At 41.9% G+C, this 19,837-nt stretch overlaps 1 protein-coding gene across 1 annotated transcript in view; it reads right to left on the bottom strand.

Annotated features, from left to right (window-relative positions):
• Nucleotides 1-19,837, bottom strand: part of NEK1 (NIMA related kinase 1) — a gene marked incomplete in the record, with an annotated part of 3,475,820 nt that overhangs the window by 478,042 nt on the left and 2,977,941 nt on the right. Inside the window, 1 exon segment of the mRNA XM_044062568.1 lies at nucleotides 16,723-16,817. Coding sequence (XP_043918503.1) covers nucleotides 16,723-16,817 — 95 coding nt within the window.

Here is a 19,837-nt window from a genome sequence, read left to right as displayed (position 1 = left end):
AGGTATTTTGCAAATGCCCTGAATATAACTCACTCCTACATGCTTCAAGCCATCATCCACTCCATGTTATACGCAATATCCCAAAGTCTCAGTTTTGTAGAATTAAGCGCATTTGTTCTGATCCCAACAAACATAAATATTTTAGGAAGGATATGGTACATAGACTTAAGACCTGGGGATATAAGCCAGGGACCATCACTATGGTCTGTTAAGAAGTTTCATCCTTAGACAGAAGTGAACTCATGGCATATAAGGGACAAGACCACCCAGGACTCATCATCGATTAGATTGATTAAAACTTATGGTCGCAATACTATTATATTTTCAGCAGAATTGGAATATTCTTATGATGGACGAACGACTTACCAATATGCTCCCTGAGACATGTCCCTTTGGATATAGGAGGGGTAAAACATTAGGGTACTATTTCAACCATTATAAACACGGGTCATCCAATTCTCAAACACATCAGGTCACTTTGACAGGTGGACTGCTTCATGGGTGTTTTCCCTGTGGACATTGTGTAATAATAGCCAAAACCAAACAATTTACTAGCCGGAACACTGGCAGGGTTTTTGATATCAGATTTTTTGCAAACTGTTCCAGTGACTGGGTGATTTATTTAGCTACCTGCTCGTGTCTGGCTTTTTATGTGGGTCAGACATCCAGACCAGTCAAATATCGCATTAGCGAACATTTGAGTGACATCAAAAATACAGTTTTGTACCTACCATAAATGTAGATGTCCGATAGATATGCAACTGCAGTCCTGACATATGGGTTGTCCTGCCTCAGGCAGCCCCTCGGTCGGCCGGATTCCAAAGTCTGGGTCCGGCGTCGGCTGATGTCGCCTCTTCCCCGACGTCAGAGCGACTGGGGTATAAAAGCATCAGTCAACGCCATCTTCTTCAGTGTTTCTTGCCCCAGATGCCAGGTGCCCTCCAAGGAAGGCTAAATTTAGAGAATGCATAAAATTCCAGACATGCACAATAGTAATAAACAGATACACCATAAAAGCTATCCCTAGCTAAGTTGGAAAAGGGATGGTGGACCCGAAAAGGTAAATTACAGAGGGGTAGGAGGGAGGGTAAACCTGACTGCAGTTGCATATCTATCGGACATCTACATTTATGGTATGTACAAAACTGTACTATGTCCTTCAAGAATGCAACTGCAGTCCTGACATATGGGTTGAATACCATAGCCAAGCTGGGGGTGGTAGGATCTAAGAAAAATATGGTGTAGCTAAAATGCCCTGCAGGACTGCTGAAGCAAAGCCTGCTCGGGATCTGGAGTATAAAGGCAGGTTGTAGTGTTTGGAAAATGTATGCACGGAGCTCCATGTAGCAGCTTCTAGAATGTCCTTTGTAGCCACCCCTCTTAGAAAGGCTGTGGTGGTGGCTATAGCTCTGGTGGAGTGTGGCCTGATATTGGCTGGCACACCTTTTTCATGGAAAGAGTAACAGAATCTGATGCAGTGTCCAATCCATTTTGAAATTGTTTGTTTGGAAATTGCCTTTCCTTGCACTCTCCAGCAGCGTAGACTACAAATAGTTGGTCAGACTTTCTGTTGGCCTTTGTTCTGTCCAAGTAGTAGCGTAATTCTCTGTGTATGTCCAAAGTGTGCAGCAGCTTTTCTCCTTTATTATGAGGATTGGGAAAGAAAGTAGGCAGGTGAATTGTTTGATTTAGAGACACCCTGGATATCACTTTTGGCATGAATGAAGGATTGGTTCTTAAAGAAACTCTGTCCTGATGAAAAATGAGGAATGGAGGTACTGCCATGAGGGCCTGTATCTCCGAGGCTCTTCTTGCTGAGGTAACTGCCAACAGGAAAACTGTTTTCCAGGAGAGAAATTGCATTTCTGAAGATGCTGCTGGCTCAAAAGGAGGAAGAGTTAATTTTTCCAAGACGAAGTTGAGGTCCCATGCAGGCACTGGTGATTTCCTGGGAGGTTTGATATTCTTTATCCCTCTTATAAACTGTCTTAGCAAAGGATGTGAACACACAGGTGGATCACAGTTGTATTTTGCTGAGATTGCTGAAGCGTGTATTTTTATGGAAGAATATGAAAGGCCACTATGAAGCATTTCTGCCAAGTATTCTAGTATCTGTGGCATGCTTATTACTGATACATCCTGACCCTTTTTGGCATTCCAGGTGATGAATCTCTTCCATTTGGCTGAATATGTTTTTCTGGTGGAAGGTCTGCGTGCTTCCAGTAGGATCTCTTGAACTTTTTTGGAGAGAGAGAGATATGGGTAGAAGTCATGGAACCCTCCAAGCTGTCAGCTGCAATGTTTGCAGGTGAGGATGAACAGTCCTGTAATTGTGCTGAGTTAGAAGCCGAGGCCATTGAGGCAGGGGCCATGGCTTGGTGCGAGATATGCTCCTTAGTAATGGATACCAGTGCTGCCTTGGCCAATCTGGAGCTATCAAAATACCTTTTGGTTGCTCTGCTTTGATCTTCAGTAACACCTTGGTCATTAATGGTAGAGGTGGGAATGCATAGATTGTCAGAGAATTCCAGCTGAAGGAGAGAGCGTCCATTCTCCAGGCTTGAGGATGGTGTGTCCTCGAACAGAACTTCTTCAGATGATGATTGAGGTGAGAGGCAAAGAGATCTATGTCCGGCCTTCCCCATGCATGAGTTATTTGCGAAAAAATGTCTGGATGCACAATCCATTCGTGTGGGTCCAAAATGTTTCTGCTTAGACTGTCCGCCAGAACAATGTCCTTGCCTGGAACAAACTGGGATTGCAACTGTAAGTTCAGTTTCAGGGCCTTTTCCCAAAGAGCCATTGTTAGTCTGCAGAGGGGGTAAGAATGAGTGCCTCCCTGTTTGTTTATGTACCACATGACAGTGGTGTTGTCTGTCTTTATTAGCAGATGACCTTGCTGAAGAAATTTTCCGAAGGCCTCGATTGCATGAATCACTGCCAACATCTCTTTTTGATTTATGTGCAGATGCATTTCCCGGGGAGCCCATTGCCCTTGCATGCATCTGCCCTCCATGTGCGCCCTCCATCCATGATCTGAGGCGTCTGTTGTAATGGTTTGACTTGCTTGAGGTTTGTTGAAAGACATGCCTTTGTTTAATTGACTTCCTTGTGCCCACCACAAAAATTCCTTTTGAAGACATGGAATGAGTGGTATAATTTCTTCTAAGTTGTGGCTGTGTTGAGACCATAAACTTTTTAGGTACCATTGTAGTTTTCTCATGTGTAGTCTTGCCAGTGGAATCAGAAGAATGCAAGATGCCATGAAACCCAGGGCCTGCAGGATTTTCCTTGCAGTCATCTGGGTGAGCTTTGCTAGGCTTTTGAAGTAATCTGGTAATTGTTCTTGTTTTTCTTCTGTGAGGAAAGCCATTTGTGAGATTGTGTCCAGTTTGGCTCCTAGAAAAATTATTTGTTGGGATGGCAGTAGTCTTGAGTTTTGAATGTTGCCTGTGTATCCCAAAGCCTGTAGTAAGTGTATGACATAGTCCAAGTTTCTTATCAAGGCTTGTTTGCTGTCCGCTTGTATAAGGCAGTCGTCCAGGTAAGGGTATATTTGTATCCCCTGGAGTTTGCAATGTGCAATTACTGATGCCAGGCATTTCGTGAATACTCTGGGCGCAGTAGATAAGCCAAACGGCAATGCTGAGAATTGATAATGCTCTGACCCTGCAAGAAATCTGAGGTATCTTCTGCAACTGTGTCTGATTGGGACATGCAGGTATGCCTCCTTGTGGTCCAGAGTAACCAGCCAAGACCCCTTGCCCAGCATGGGAAGAAGTTGCTGTAACGTCAGCATTTTGAATTTTGGCACAATGAGAAAAGTGTTTAGAGCGGACAAGTCCAGTATAGGTCTCCATTGCTTTTCTTTTCTTGGAACAAGGAACAGTCTTGAGTAGAATCCCTGGCCTTGTTCCTGAGGAGGAACCTTTTCTATTGCTGTGATCTGTAACAGGTTTGAAACTTGTATGAGTGCCTCTGCCCTTTGATTTTGTGGCAGGTTTGGCATGCCTTGTCTTGTTGGTAAGGTTTGGAAGTGGAACCTGTAACCTTTGTCTATTATGCCCAGAATCCATTTGTCCTTTGTTAAGACGTGCCAATTCTTTGAAAATAAGGATAATTTTCTGCCTAAAGGTGCTTCTCTTTGTGCCTTGGTCGGCGGCGTCAAAGCCAAGCCATTGTGATTGTCCCTGTGGAGCATTAGAAGGCCCTGCGCCACTTCTCTGATTAGTTGGTTGCCATTGGCGGCCCCTGTAGGAGCCTCGGTATTGCCCTCTACCTCGAGCACGCCTGTTTTTTCCCCTTTGGAACTTGTCAGTGTCTGGAAAGGACCAATTCTTTGAAGGCCAATTCCTGTTGAACCTCGGTGGCTGAACCTGGAGGAAATCTTTGACTGTTTGTACTGATTTAGCCTTTTCCTCAATAGATTTCAACACATCCTGTGCATTAGCACCAAATAGCTTCTGTTTTTCCAGAGGTGCATCTAGGAGCTTTACTTTAACATGATCTGGCAATGCCTGTTCTTTCAACCAAGCATGTCTACGTATGACGGCCCCTGTCATAGCTGCCCTACATGAAGCTTCCAATGCATCATAACCACACTGAAGAAAATGATTGCTAACCTGCTGAGTATTATGAACCAAATCCTGCAAGGCCTTTCTATCTAAAGGCTCAGGAGAGGTTAACTTTTTCCTGCAAATCATCCATCAAGAAATCCTGATACTGAAACATATGAAAAAGACAGTTAAGTGCCCTCATGGCAAGGGTGGTTGAGGTATAAACTTTTTTGCCCCATCTCTCCAAGGACCTAGATTCCCTGTCTGCAGGCAAAGGGTTTTTGGCCGTGGAGGTGGCCACTGCTTTGGGCCCCTGAGAAATAGTTTCTAGATCCACAGAGTGGGCCTTAAAGAGATGCTTATGAGTTTCAGTAACCCTGTAATATCTGTCTGGCTTGACAGGAGCAGGAGGGAGAGAATCAGGAGAAGCACTCGAGTCTGAGTACACATCATCCAATACATCTAACACAGGCGGAATAGCTAAAGGCCTGTGCTGGGGTAACTTAAGGAAAGTACGTAGCCTTTTCCTGGAGTCAGAGAAATCCTGGCCCTGCCACTGAAAATGCTCTCTCATGGAGTGGAGAATTTCCCCGAAAGAAATATCCTCTGGAGGAGAGGCAGAGGGAATGGATTCATCAGCATCAGAATCCTCGTAGGCCTGGAAGGATTCTTCCTGGGAATCTGAATGGTCTGAGTCCCCAGAGACTTCATCTGAGGAAAGGGTATCTGTCTGCTCAACCCTAGGCCTTTTATCTGCAGGCGGCTGAGAACCTCTGTCTGGATGTGCCTGAGAACCTCTGATTAAAGAAATTAGATCTGCAGCTAAAGTCATAATCTGTTTATGAGAAGTGGAACCCTGGGAAAAGGCTTTAGGAGGGTGAGCCTTAGCCTGGCTGGCAGCCTTAGCACGTGTGTAGGCCTTGATGGACATAGAGACCGGAGGCCTAGCTGCCCCACGTGCTGGAGTAACTTTATCCACTGGTATGGTGTCAGGTAAATCCTGGGCTTCGGTTTCAGGAGGAAAATCAACAACCGGCACCGGGGTAACCTCCGGGACCGAAGTGTGCGGTAAAGCGGTGTCGTCGGTCTGGGGCCGTTGAATTACTGCCTCCGAAGAGACCGATGCACTCGCGGTAGGCTTTGGCGTAGCGTCTGTGGAAGTCGCGGGCCGAGAATGTCGGTCCCGGTCCTTCCGGTTTTTTTTGGAAATATGTGTTGTCGGTTGTTCCGACGGCATGATATAGGAGAAATTTTCTCCAAAAAAGTCTTCAGCAAAATCTGCCCGGCGCCTGAGTGTGCGCTTATTGAAGCAAGCACAGGCCGAGACGTCGTGGTCTGGGCCCAGGCAGGGAAGGCAGTAAGAATGGAAGTCCTTATGAGGTATTTGTTTACCACAAGACAAACAATTATTAACTTTTGCAGTTTTATCTGACATCGACTGAGGCAAGAAAAGGTTCCCCAACGGGGTACTTAGCATTTTGATGACTTCGGTAACTGAAAACACAGGAGCTGGCCGACCGGCACTTGCGAACTGCTTCTGCATCGGGCACTGCGCGGCAAGAAAGACTGGAGAAGATGGCGTTGACTGATGCTTTTATACCCCAGCCGCTCTGACGTCGGGGAAGAGGCAACATCAGCCGACGCCGGACCCAGACTTTGGAATCCGGCCAACCGAGGGGCTGCCTGAGGCAGGACAACCCATATGTCAGGACTGCAGTTGCATTCTTGAAGGACATCATAAAAAATCAGTAATGCTCTTTATAAACATGTATTAACACATCTATCTGCATCTTTTAGATTTACGATTATTGATATCATTCATGGTGACAAAGGTAACAGGATTGGATGGCATACTATTCTAAATCAGAAAGAAAAGAGATGGATAATTAGGTTGGGTGGTTTATTTCCACCAGGGCTCAATGAGCAATTATGACCAGCCAATCAAATATAGTTGCTATTCTAATTATGTGTTATAAATTTGGCTGTTTGTAGAATTATCTTTACACTGAGGAAGGCATTAAGACTGCCGAAACCGGTCTGTTTTCTTGCCATATGATATAATACATTTTTGCCTATATACCACATTGTGCTGGCTCTATCTTTTCAGATAGTCCCATTTTTCCACATTTTCCTCCTCCCCAACTAACTTCATTATTACATCTTGTAGTCTTTGTTTACCCCAGCTCTTAAATTCTTTTTTTCTTAGCAATCTTGTGAAAATGTCAATATCTATCCACTGTCTGCTTTTTCTGTTTTTTCTTTTTTCCTTATACTGTAACTGGACTGTAATCTAATAACAGTATTAGATGTGTGCCTAATCCCTGAATTAGATGTAGATGTTCCCTGATGATACAACACCTGTCCAATCTCAATCATATATTGTATCTGGGGGTATAAAAGGTAAAATCCAAACTACATTTTCATACTGGATAACATGCTATCTACCAAATACCTTTAGATACTTCACTAACAATTTCCCCTTATCACATTTTTTTACTCCTCAGGCCCCAGATCCATCCTCCTCTTCACAGACTACATTACAATGCCCTGCCTTGAAAAATAATTCTTGCGAATAACTGGCAGCTTCCCCTACTACATATTTCTTTTCTGCTATACTCACTTTAAGTGGTAAACAAACACATACTAATATAATATGCTGCCCATCCAATATTCCTTAACCACTATGGAAAGTCCATGCTTCTCTCTTCAACTTTCATCTGACATTTCCTATTAGTCTCCTTATCCATAATCTCCCATTATATATTGCATAAGCTGTCATATTACTTTTTAAACCATAATATATGCTCTTATTTATGTCGAATGTGTCTCTTGTAACATCACGATCTGCACATCACATTTACTGAGAATGTCAGCACTTTTTTTCCTCTCACTTACTAGCCCATTTACATTCCATTTTAGTATCTTTATGCTAGTCCTTCTTTCTACATCTTAAAGAATATCCACGTATCAGGAATCTCAACTATTTTAAATGACCTTCCCCTCTCTTTTTCTATGTATATTCTTCCTTTCCATTCATTCTTCCATACAAACTCAGTCATCTTTGACAATTGTTTTCTTTACATCTTTATTAAATCAAAATTTAAAAAATAACATAGGTACTGGTACATTAATAAAGAACAAAGCATACTTTTTTCATTATTTCCATGCAGTATACATACACATTTCCTTTTAACAACTAGCAATTACTCCAATGTTACATAAATTGCTTAATTCCTGCCTTTCCTTATACCTCACTCTTCCTCCTGATCATCATTCTGCATGAACTGTTCCAAAAAATTCCATTTATAGATACAATACTCTTTTCCCTTTCCTGAATATCCCATCCCCAACTTTTTATCTCCTTTACATTTAGTACCGCAACTATAACGGGTTTAGATTTTCATTTCCACTTTCTAGCAACTCAACCACTTTTTTGTCAGCCAGTAGTTTTGAATATATTGTCGTTCACTGCCCTGCATCAACTCTAACAAAACCATAACAATATAAAACCGTTACCCAAGACATCTAACTATACAAAAACATATTCATACTGTATTTATTATATTTTTTTGAGCCTTAGCTCTAAGTTGGCAGTATCGCCAACATTTGTAAACAACATATGCTACTCCCTGGCCAACTCGTATCTCCTGAACTGGACAGAAACTGCTCCTGAATTTGTTCTTACTATTTCTATACTATACTTTGTGTCACCTTGTAACATGTTTCACTATCACAACTGGCCTAAACTTACTTTTCAGAGTATGATTGCTTTATCTTGCACTCTATTTGGTTCACCTTTAATTCACTTTCTACTTACTAGTAAAAGTCAAAGGCATTCATTTCTCTAGGTTCCTCAATATAGAATAGTTGTGTAAAATCTTACCATAACCATAGATGTCCTTCTCTTCCATGTTACATTATTCTGATCTGTGGGATCTTCTGCCTCAGGCGTTCAAACGTCAGGCCCCTATGCCAAAGCTTAAGCCTTGTTGCTGTTAGGTGGGTCAGACGTCACATGCAGGGCTATAAACCAAGGGTCTTAAATGTGATGTCCGCATGCAAGACCTCAGAACTGACTGCCCAGTCGGACAACAGTTGATACTGAGCAGGAATGATGCCATCCAGAGAGGGAAAAGAATATGAAGGGGGATAGAAGGGTGTGAAGGAATACTGCATCCTGGAAGAGAAGAACATCTATGGTTATGGTAAGATTTTACACAACTATTCTAGGTTCTATTCTCATGCTGCAGTATTCTGACCTGTGGGAGAGTACCCACAGCTCATTTAGAAGAAAGTGTGGAGTAAGAGGAAGCAGTCTCCAGAAAGCTATGGAGGATGGCTCTTGCGAAGCCTGCTCTAGCTCTGGAGATGTGGTGTCTGGTGAATGTGTAGACAGATGACCATATGGCTGCTTCCAGGATGGTGGCTATATCCAGGCCTTCAAGGTAGGCTCCTGAAGAGGCCATAGCTCTAGTACAATGTGCCTTAATAGGGTAGGGTAGGTCTTTCCCATGAAAGGCACAGCAGAAGGTAAGAGTTTTGCGTATCCAAGAAGATAATATCTGCTTGGAAACTGCTTTCCCCAGGGCGCTTGGATGAAATGAGATAAATAGCCGATTGGACTTCCTAATGTCTTTGGTCTTGTCTAGATAAAATCTTAGTTGTCTGTGTACATCCAGGGAGTGGAGCACTTTCTTACTGTCATTTTGGGGTGAAGGGAAAAAGGTGGGTAGCTAGACTGGTTGAGTGACAGCTCATTCACCACCTTAGGCATGAAGGAGGGGTTAGTATGTAGAGTAACCCTGTCTTTGTAGAAGACAGTGTAGGGTGGAGAGGCCATGAGAGCTTGCTGAAGTAAGGGGCACTAACAAAACAGTTTTATAGGTGTACATCTTTACAGAAGTAGAAGCTGCTGGTTCAAAGGGGGCAGTGGTAAGTTTTTCCAGCACATAGTTCAAATCCCAAGGAGGGGCGAATGGTTTTCTGGGAGGTCTGATATGAAGAACTCCCTTGAGGAAATGTTTCACTTCCAACCTTGACAGTAGGGGTGGACTGATTGGGAGGCAGGCTGAAATGGCAGACAGATGTACTTTCACTGAAGAATATGAAAGATTTGACTTTAAGAGCTGACACACATAAGCAAGGACTAGAGGTAAATCTGCCTGGAATGGGTCTAGCTACTTTCTAAGACACCAAGTGGAGAACTTTTTCCATTTTGAAATGTAGGTTCTCTGTGTAGTGGGCTTCCTGGCCTCCTGCAGGACAGATAGAATGTCCTCTGATTAGATGTTTTTTAAAGGGATCAGAAGTTTATCACCAACAGGGTAAGCTGAGGGTATTCAGATGAGGATGAATGAGAGATCCCTTTTGCTGTGTGAGCAGGTCCACTCTGTGGTGCAACTTGTGGTGATTGCCCTTGGCAAGAGATAGAAGAAGGGGGGAACCAATGCTGCATTGGCCAATAGGGAGTCATTAGCAAGATTTCTGATTTGTCCTTCTGTATTTTCAGAACTTTATGGATGAGGGGTAATGGGGGAACGCATAAAAGAACAGCCCCTTCCAAGCAATTGAAAAGCCATCCACCTTCCAAGCTAGGGAACAGTGAGTCCTGCAGCAGAATAGTTGGAACTGTCTGTTCTGAGGAGAGGCAAACAGATCTATTTGAAGGGTGCCCCACTGGTGGACAATGTCTAAGAAGACATCCCTGTGCAACATTCACTAGTGATGTTGAGAGAATGACATGCTAGGAGTGCCTGCCTAGTGACTGTCCTGAGAAGGAATGTAAACTGCCTTTAGAGTGATACTGTACCAGCAGGGTAACTCTCAAGCAAGTATTGCTGGCCTGCACAGTAAGTATGATCTAGTCCCTCCTTGTTTGTTGATGTACCACATCACCGTGGTATTGTCTCTGAAGATTCGTAGGGAGCCTTCCTGCATAAGAGGGAGGAAGGTTTTCAGTGCTAGAAGGAGGGCAGCCATATCCCTTACATCAATATGTTTCTTTCTGAGGGAAGGGTCCCACTGAGACTGCGCCTTGAGGCCCTTCAGGGTGGCTCCTCACCCCAGGTCCAACACATCTGTGTGCATGGATTGCAGTGGTTGGAGGGGTTGTAAGGGAAGGCCTGGATTTTGGTTGATTTGTTGGATTCACCATCTCAACTCTTGTTTCAGGCAGGGAAGGAAGGGCACCTAGAAGTCCAAGGGGTGATTGTGTTGGGACCAAACACTTTTTAAGTACCACTGAAACTTCCTCATGTGCATCCTGGCAAGGGGCAGCACAGGCAGGGTTGCTGCCATGAGTCCGAGAAGTCTGAGAAGTCCCTGGCAAAGATGTCTGTAGCAAGTAGTGTGTAGAAGCAACTCCTGGAAAAACACAGTTAGGGAGCTGATTTTCTCCTGAGGGAGGAATGCTTCATCAGGTCAGTACAAATTCTCCATCCCAGGAAAATTATGTTCTGCGATGGGAGGAGGGATGATTTTGTCAGATTTAATGTGAAGCCTAGACTCTGGAGGAGGAACATGGTAAATGTCAGGTGAGTCCTGAGAAACTCTGACCCTTCTGCTGTAATGAGTAGGTCATCCAGATAGGGATAGAGTTGTATGCCTTTTGCCCTGCAGTAGGCTACTGCTGGGGCAAGGCAACCTGTGAAGGCCCTTGGTGCCATAGGCAACTCAAAGGGCAAACAGTAAATTGAAAATGTGAGGATGGCACAGTAAAGCGTAAATACCTCCTGTAAAGATGGTGGATGGGGATATGGAGTTATACCTCCTTCAGGTCCAAGGTGGTCATAAATGCGCTGGGTAGCAATAGTGGCAGAAATGTTTGGAGAGACAGCATCTGGAATGAGGGTACCTGCAGGAAGGAGTTTAGGTTTGATAGGTCTAGGATGGGCCTCCAAAAGCTGTCCTCCTTTGGCACAAGAAGAGTATGGAGTAAATCCCTTGACCCTCTTGGGCTGTGGGAACTTTTTCTATGGTTCCTTGTGAGAGCAGATCTTGAATGATCTTGGGCATAAGGTGACGCTGTTTTTTGGAGGCAAGGGCCTTCCTTGAGGTAGGAATTTCTGCCAGGTCATAAAGTACCCTTTTTCTACTACTGAAAGCACCCAGCGGTCTGAAGTGATGTGCTGCCAAAGGGGAAAACAGTGAGAGAGCCGGGTGGAGAAGAGTAGGTGACTTAGGGAGTCACGGATTGTTTTGAATATCTGGAAAGGGCTGCCTGGGGGTTGATTGTGAAGTAGCAGTCCTAGGGGAAGTAGTGGGTTTTCTAGGCCCCTTCCAGTGTTTCGAGGAGGAGTATGGTACTGGAACTCTCCTAACAAAAGTGGGTTTTGCTGTGTAGTTCCTACAGAACTTAAGAACTGGGGAAACCAGTAAATGTTTTAGGTCCTGGAATTCTTTACTTTTTTCTTGAAGGCTCTTGAATAGTTCAGCAGACTGCTTGTCAAAAATGCAATTGTTGTCCAGAGGAGCATCTAAAATTTTGTTTTTGAAATCCTCAGGGAGGGGTTGCAGTTTGAGTCAGAAATACCTGCACAGAACAGAGGCTAAGGCAGCTGATCTGGATGATGCCTCTGCAGCATCCTAGCTGTACTTTATGGAGTGTCTGGCTACTTCAGCTGCCAGTGAGCGTTTTATGGCCAGTTGTGGTTTGGTTGGAAAGTCAGGCAATGAACAGATTAAGGATGTAGCTTGGGAAATCAATTCCAAGGCATATTTGACCATGTGGGTCTGCTAATTTATGGCTCTGAAGACCAAGGTACAGGACGTATAAATATTTTTCCCAAGCCTGTCCATGACTTTACTCTCCTTATCAGAAGGCAGGAGGAGGGGATTTGTCTGGGCTGCTTGTCAGGAGCCACTGCAATGACTGCAGGGTCTGCCATTGGTGTTTTAATGAGGAACTTTTGTTGATCTGGGGACCTTGTAAAATCAGTCTGGCCTCTTGGGGGCTAGAGGTTGTGATTCAGGGCTTTTGGAGATGAATGCAAACACATCCAGGTAAGCTGGAATTACAGGAGGGACAGCTGAGGGTGAGGGAGACTCCATCTGCAGAAGTTCAAAGTATTGTTTTGCACTTCAGTCATTTGAGTGATGTCCCATTTTAAAGTACTCCCTTATTTTGGAGATGGTTTCCCCAAAAGAAATATCTTCTGGAGGTGAGTCTCCTTCCACGGAGTCCTCAACTGGGATGCCATACTCCAAGAGAGAAGAAAGCTGTAGTGTATGTAAGTGATTCCTCAGAAGAAGTGTGAGAGGAATCATCCTCTAGAGTGTGAATGGGAGGCTTGGAAGCAGCTGAGGCAGGCCTAGGACTGAGGTTAGGCAGGGCCTGGCTAAGAGAGGTCATGGGCCTGAGGGCCATGAAGGCCTGAACCAGGGACTGGGAGAGGGTCTGCCAATCTGGCTGGTGTTCGGAAGGAGTGGGAGTCAAATGCTTAGTTTTTTTCTTTTTTCTTTGAAGGAGTAGTCTTACAGCCTGAAAGTGGCAGAGGCCTGTGATCGGGCTTCTGGCCTGTAGAGAGGGAGCCCTGGTTGGTCATTGAAGATGGGCACATGGTAGAGCCGGGTTCCCCCTTGACATCGGCAGAGGCCGACGTTGCAGTATCCTCTAGGGACATGCCAACTGCTGTTTCTTGGGTGGCTTCTGCAAAGTTAATGGCAAAGACTGCAGTTTGTCCGGACATCCACCAACCCCTAAACTGGTGACTGGTGGAATGTCAGATGTCAGAGGGGCAGAAGTAGTAGGGCTGGAAACTTTGGCCTTCTTTTTTAGAGGCTCCACAACGACTGCCGGTTCAACTTCCATTTCTAGGCCTAAAAGTTTGAGACACTGGTTCCCAACAAATAATTTTAGGGTAGCTAGGCAACTATAAAAGGTTTTTTATATGAACTGGCAAATAGTGCAAGTCATACAGTTGTGTGATCGGCCTAGACAAAAGTGGCAAGGTTTGGGCTTATCTGGTGCAGAATCTGTCATCCTCGTTTGTATTTTCCCTTCCTAGATGACATAGGCTAATGAAGGGTCTACAGTCAGAAGTAAACAGCAAAATAAGCTCAAGCAAAAGTAAAAGAAATCCTCAAGAGGGTACTTATTTCAAGACTTCTATGGTGCGAAGCGATCAGCAGACATTCGACTGCAGCAGAAAACTTCTGAGGTCTTGCGTGCGGATGTCACATTTAAGACCCTTGGTTTATGACGCTGCATGTGACGTCCGAGACACAAAATAGCCACCAGGATTAAGCTTTGGCATAGGGCTGGACATTCGGACGTCTGAGGAGGAAATCCCACAGGCAAGAATACTGCAACATGAGAACTGAAGGAAACTGACAATTACCTGCACAAAGCACTATTCACAGGCAGTTTCTCTTCACCTCTCTCTGTATAGGTATCCCCTTTACTACCCCTTTTTAACACAATCCACCCCTTTGCTTGGGACCCTGTATATAACTACTTAATGTCCCACTTGACTCATGCTTTTAATAAAGTTATAAATACTATGCAATGAAAAAGAAAATTCATCATCTAATCAACTTATATTAAAGAATTATACTACCAGTATTGCATATGGGGAAATCACTAAGAAAATGCTCTTTATATTTTATCTATACTAACATTTTAGTCTGGGTTTGGACATTCACACCGTTTCTATCCCACTTTCTTATATATATTTTTTTTCTTTTCCAATTTTACCTGGCCTAACTATATAACACCATACCTGTCTACTATTCAATAGCAATTTATTCCTTTTTAATTTAATATGTATTAATCGGGCCCTGTACTCACATGGCTTAACTTCATTCTTTTATTACAATGCATATACTGAATTTTCATTAAACAGGGGTTCTGTTATAACCATCTTTCCAGACTACTCCCCCTTCCCCAATATTTCCAACAATAATAACAACAACAAAAGGAAAATAGACCAGTCTATTTTTTTGAATATTTTAACTAATTGTTCTAATGTACTCTCTTTCATTTAATTTTATTTGTTTACTGGGATATTACACTGATCACGATAGACCATTTGCAGGTACAACCCATGCAGAAATAAAAATGAAACACACCTTCGTAAGTGAATGCTAATTCAGTCAATATACTTAAGCTTATTGAGTCCAACGATGGTTAACAGTTCCTTTGAAGGACTCCCTTGAAAGAATAAAGGCACTCTTTTGGAGTACTCTCTCATTTGTCTCTGCTTTTCCAGCAATCTACTTTGAAAAGAGGGAAACCATTTCACCAGCCGACTTTCTTCAATATTCTTCCTTTGCACCTAGTGACTTGATGGTCCTTTTTTTTTTTTTTTTTTTTGCTTTATTCTCCATATTATGTGCCTCTTTATCAGTTTCCCACAAACCTTCTACAGCCTACCTCCCAGTAACTTTTTATACCAGCCAGGTATTTTTTTTTCTAAACTGCTGAATATTCTAACTTAAATTTTTTTTTTTTTTTTGGTCTTTTCTTTATATGCCCTACCCACTTCTTGCTTCCCTCACTCGTCAATCAAGTCTGAGGGCATACCACTAAGGGAAAGTCATCAATGAATGCCCATTGCCCACTCAACCCTCCCTGTCACTCAGTCAATCACCTCAGCTACTAACTGAACCTGGGTTGACTAGTCTGTAATCAGAATGTTTTCTCTCTCTCTCTCTACACCAACAACGCAGCTATTGTAACTCAAACCTTAAGTTCATTTCACTGCATTTTTTGATTAATGGGAGAAATCTGTTTCTACATTGTCTAGTCACTAAGGAGTAGCCATTATCAACATACATGCACGTAGACCCTATTTTCAGTGTGACCCCATTCTTCCACAGTTTTCTAATACTAAAAATAACTATTAGCAAAACAAGAAAAAAAAATTACAATACTACACAGACTTCAAAATTGTTGCACTTAAATCTTACCCTGGCAGTCTTATCTCCAAGTTACCTAATTTAATAATGCATTTACCTTTTAGATATATGGCCAGACCTGGTACGACAACTTGAAATTAACATTTCAGAACATTTTGAACATATTTACAGCACTTATTCTTTGTTCTGCAATCGTGACTAAGCAAATTTCTAACATTGAGAGACTTCAGTTAGTAAGGCCTTAATCTCATCTGCTGACTTTTCCTCAATACTACTGTCCAACAGGACAGTTAGTACTAGTGCTCCCTCCCTGTCCCTTCAAATAAGCTCACCCATGACTATACCCTGCTTTGGAATTCCAGTCCCGCTACTTATGTGCAATTTTACAGAGTCTTCACAGTTCAGCTCCTCCAGTGTTTCTGGCACACATGTGAATCTTACATCTTTCTCTTTAAAATTTATACTTCAATTGCATTACTTTTAGCAGTAGTTGTTATTGTATAGGTCTTGTTCCATTTCTCTCTCTCTCTCTCTCTCTCTCTAATTTCTTTCCATTTCTTATGGAATTGCACCAAATTGAATGTACTGACAGGGTTTCCTTCATCTTTTATATTTACTGGTAGCAATACATTCAATTAAAACTCTGCTAATTATGAAAATCTATGTGCATTTGATTGACCTTTTCTTCCATTGCTGATCTGTCTAGTTCACCATTTCGGAACTCTTGATTATGTCAGCATTCATTTCTGCCACACTGCCTTCTTCTCCTCCTCCTCCTTCATTTTCCCACTTTTTGTATGGAATTTATGTTTTTCTTCCCGTTTTCCTTTACTAAACATTTTTATGGCAGACAAAAATATTCTCAGATTTTTTTTTTTCCAGATCAAAAGTTAGATTACCATCCAACATTTAACTGCAGCTTTGGCAGTCTCTGCATGAGGTATGGTTCAAGTTTAATGAACCACCACCATACCAGAAGTGACACTTAGCAGTTTTTCAAAGTAAAACACACAACTTGCTCAAAATAGGCAAAGCTCTTCCACGCAGTAAAGAAGTGCAAAATAGATGACCCATATGTTGCAATACACTTCTGTGTCACATTCATACAGATCATGCATTGCAATATTAGTCATTTTGTATAATTGCCAAGTAGAGTGACTTTTTTAATGAGGTTATGTCATTTTAATTGGTTCACATCACTCTACCTAAAAAGAAAATAATTAAGTATAACTGCAACTTGTATCATAATTTCAAAATGTACATGTTTTATCAATATGGGCACTTCTGAACCTTATGCATTATAACTGACCCTCAGCTGCCATACTCTTTAATTCTGCTTTTGGCAATATTTCTTCTGATGTTCTTTCATCGTCCTTTTCCTTATGGAGACTTTCCTCTATAGGCCTAAAAAGGAAAAAAATGGGAAAACAAATGTAAAATATTAAATACTGCTTCAGGATGAAATATGACTGTTACACAGATTCATGTAGACATATAACAAAGCTCTGTAAATGTAGTTGACATGACTCAAAAAGGGAGACTCTTGACACACAAAATAAAGTTTATTATGGTATTTTCCAAGTTTAGTAGTCTGTGATATCAGCAATGTCACACAACCTTTATACAAACAATATCTGGGAAAAGGAGGTGGACTGTTATAATGATTTTTTAACCATGAAATGGACTAAAGGAAAAATACATCTGCATACATGTAACCAATACACAGCCGGCAGATTTGTAGCACAGAAAGATGGAGCCTTGACTACTACTCAGCTAACACGGAACAACAGAAAACAAAAATCTAGTTTGCAGTGATTGGTAAAGTTATGTAGACAAGTCCAAGTTGTTGCCTCTAGAAAAATTTTATAGTCTACTGCTTTCTAATAAGCCATAAAAGTAGTCAGAACCTTAAAGGATGTTCCATGCCTTTGCCTGAAAATGACTTGTCAAGATAAGAAAAAAAACAAAAAAAAAAAAAAAAAAAAAAAGGACATGGAACAATTGTTGGGACACATTTTGGCTCTGCTTGTCCCTTTTTCTTACGTTCTTAGAAGACAAAGAGCACAGCATTCAGGATTATGGAACACTGAAAAAGAGGGAGATGAGTAGAATGGCTTAAGGAAAACCTGAAAAAAAAACTTGGATACAAAGGAATGATTTCTTCTCAATGCAACCCTATCTTTGAGATAAAAGAGACTGGGATGGCTCACCCTAAGAGGATGTAACTCAGACATTCTTCTTGCAGAAGTCAGAGCAACAGGTATTAATGTTTTCCAGGATAAGAACTCCAAACAAGCTAACTGATCAGTTTCCAGGGGAAATTGTGCAGGTTTTCTCAACCCAAAATTAGGATTCTAGGAAGAAAGCACCAGCATTCTAGGTAGGTGGCTATGAAAAAAATGTTTTCAAAAACTGCTTCAAAGGAAATACAGTACAAAAGGAGGGGAGAAGCCAAAGGATAACAACACAAACACATTTTACAACCAGAGACGTCTGGGTCTTAAAAGGGGCCTTGTTCAATGACCAACACTAGCTAGAAAATATTTTCCACTTAACCATCTACAATTTTCTAACAGGTTTCTTTGACTCCTTTAGCAAGTGCTGCATATCCTCTGAAAAGAGGTGCCCAACAGGTTTCAAGATTCTACCATCTAAGCAGACTACTGACAATGTTGAAGGTCGGCATGTATCAAACCACCACCAGTCTTGTGTAAATACATTTTGTGATGAAGCTTGTGGTAACTGCCCTTGGCCACATTCAAAATAAGGGGCAACCACTTTTGCCTGGGCCAAAAGGGAGATGCCAGAATTATCTTCACAAAGCCTTTCTGAATCTTTACAAAACCCTAAATATAAGAACTGGTAGAATATAAAGAAAAACTTCTGTCACTGGGAATGAAAAGACATCTGCTTTCCAGGCCCGACAGCAAGGAGTCCTGGAGCAGAATTGCTTTAACTACTTGTTGTGGCTGAAGGCAAACAGATCTATTTGAGAATTTCCAGACAGATTTACCAGTTCCTGGAAGAAGCCCAGGTTCAATATACATTCATGAGGGTCTTTATCCTGATCCACCTTAGCTTTTCTGTAACAATGTTTTGCAATGACAGAATGTAGCAAATCTGCCTATAATCTGGAGATTCAGATAAGGTTACCCACTATTTGTTTACATACTACATCACTGCGGTGTTGTCAGTAAATACTTACTGCAGGTCTGGTGTACATAGATAGCTCAGAGATTATAATACATTTATTACAACCATCATAACTTAACATTTAACTGTTTTAAATTGTCTTGCTTGTTCCAAAAGTCTTAATAACTACCTCTCTTACTTCTAAGATCAACAGATTAATTTCAGCTCTCACAGTATAGAAAAAAAGAAACCGCAATAACTGCTAGCAATTCTGCTAGTTTTATTAAAATTCATTTACTGGCTAGCAAGTACACTGCCTGGAAGCCAGCAAACTTAGAAAGCCTAAAAAATCAACTAGAAAAGCTGAGCAGAAAACACTGAATGGGAAGAATGCTGCAGCTGTTCAAGCTCCAGCTTTGGTACAAGAAATGGTACCAGTAACTTAGAGGAAAAATAAATCACCAGAGTATATAAACTCAAACAACAATGGCTGGAAAAATGGAAGCAGCTTTAAACAGCTATTCAGATGAACTGATAAATACTGCAAAAATCAAAGGCAGAAATGAAAACATTGGCCGAGTATAAAAATGCTCAAGAAGGGCTTTTTCATACAGTGGCAGAGTTGGACAGAGCACAGACAGAAAAAAATGGGATTTTCAACTGTATCAGAAAAAAACGGAAGGAACAGACTCTATTAATTTTATGAAAGCACAAATAACTAACTGGACTGGTATATCACAGCAGGATTTGTTAAGTGAAAGGGCAAATTGGCTGCATGCTCCTCACCTGGCCATAACAAAACAGCCAAAACCTGTTTTAGAATGAGATACAATGCAGACATATCACCATAGACACGATAAAATCTGTAGTTTAATAAAACTTATAAAAAGACAAAACAAAGGAAAAGAACGCGGGATAAGCACTTCCAGTAAAACCTTCTTCAGATGCTTTATTCACTCCCATCAAGCCAAAGCTTTTAAACAGTGTTCAACGAATCATGCTATTCAAGGATGGTTCCTCTTTCATGGCTAATGAAGACAAGTGCCTCTGGTGGTAGTCCTCCAAAATTACAAGTAGCAGAAATAAATTCTGCAGATTCCCACTTTCTGTTTTTACTTTTTATATCTATGCACCGTTCTTTCAAAATTGGTTTTAGAGGTACCATTCCATTAAGGCCTAGTGGCTTATCTGTTCTCAGTTCCATAATCCACTTGGTCTCTTACACCTCTGTTCTGTTTCTCAGGTCACCTCCCCTTGGGCTTTGGTCTAGCTTCATTAAAGCCATAAATTTT

This window comes from Protopterus annectens, chromosome 2.part1 (genome assembly GCF_019279795.1).
Source record: "Protopterus annectens isolate FY-2018-M chromosome 2.part1, PAN1.0, whole genome shotgun sequence".
Taxonomy (NCBI): Eukaryota; Metazoa; Chordata; order Ceratodontiformes; family Protopteridae; genus Protopterus; species Protopterus annectens.
Note: the sequence above shows the minus strand (reverse complement) of the source record. Positions and strands in the feature narration are given on the sequence as shown.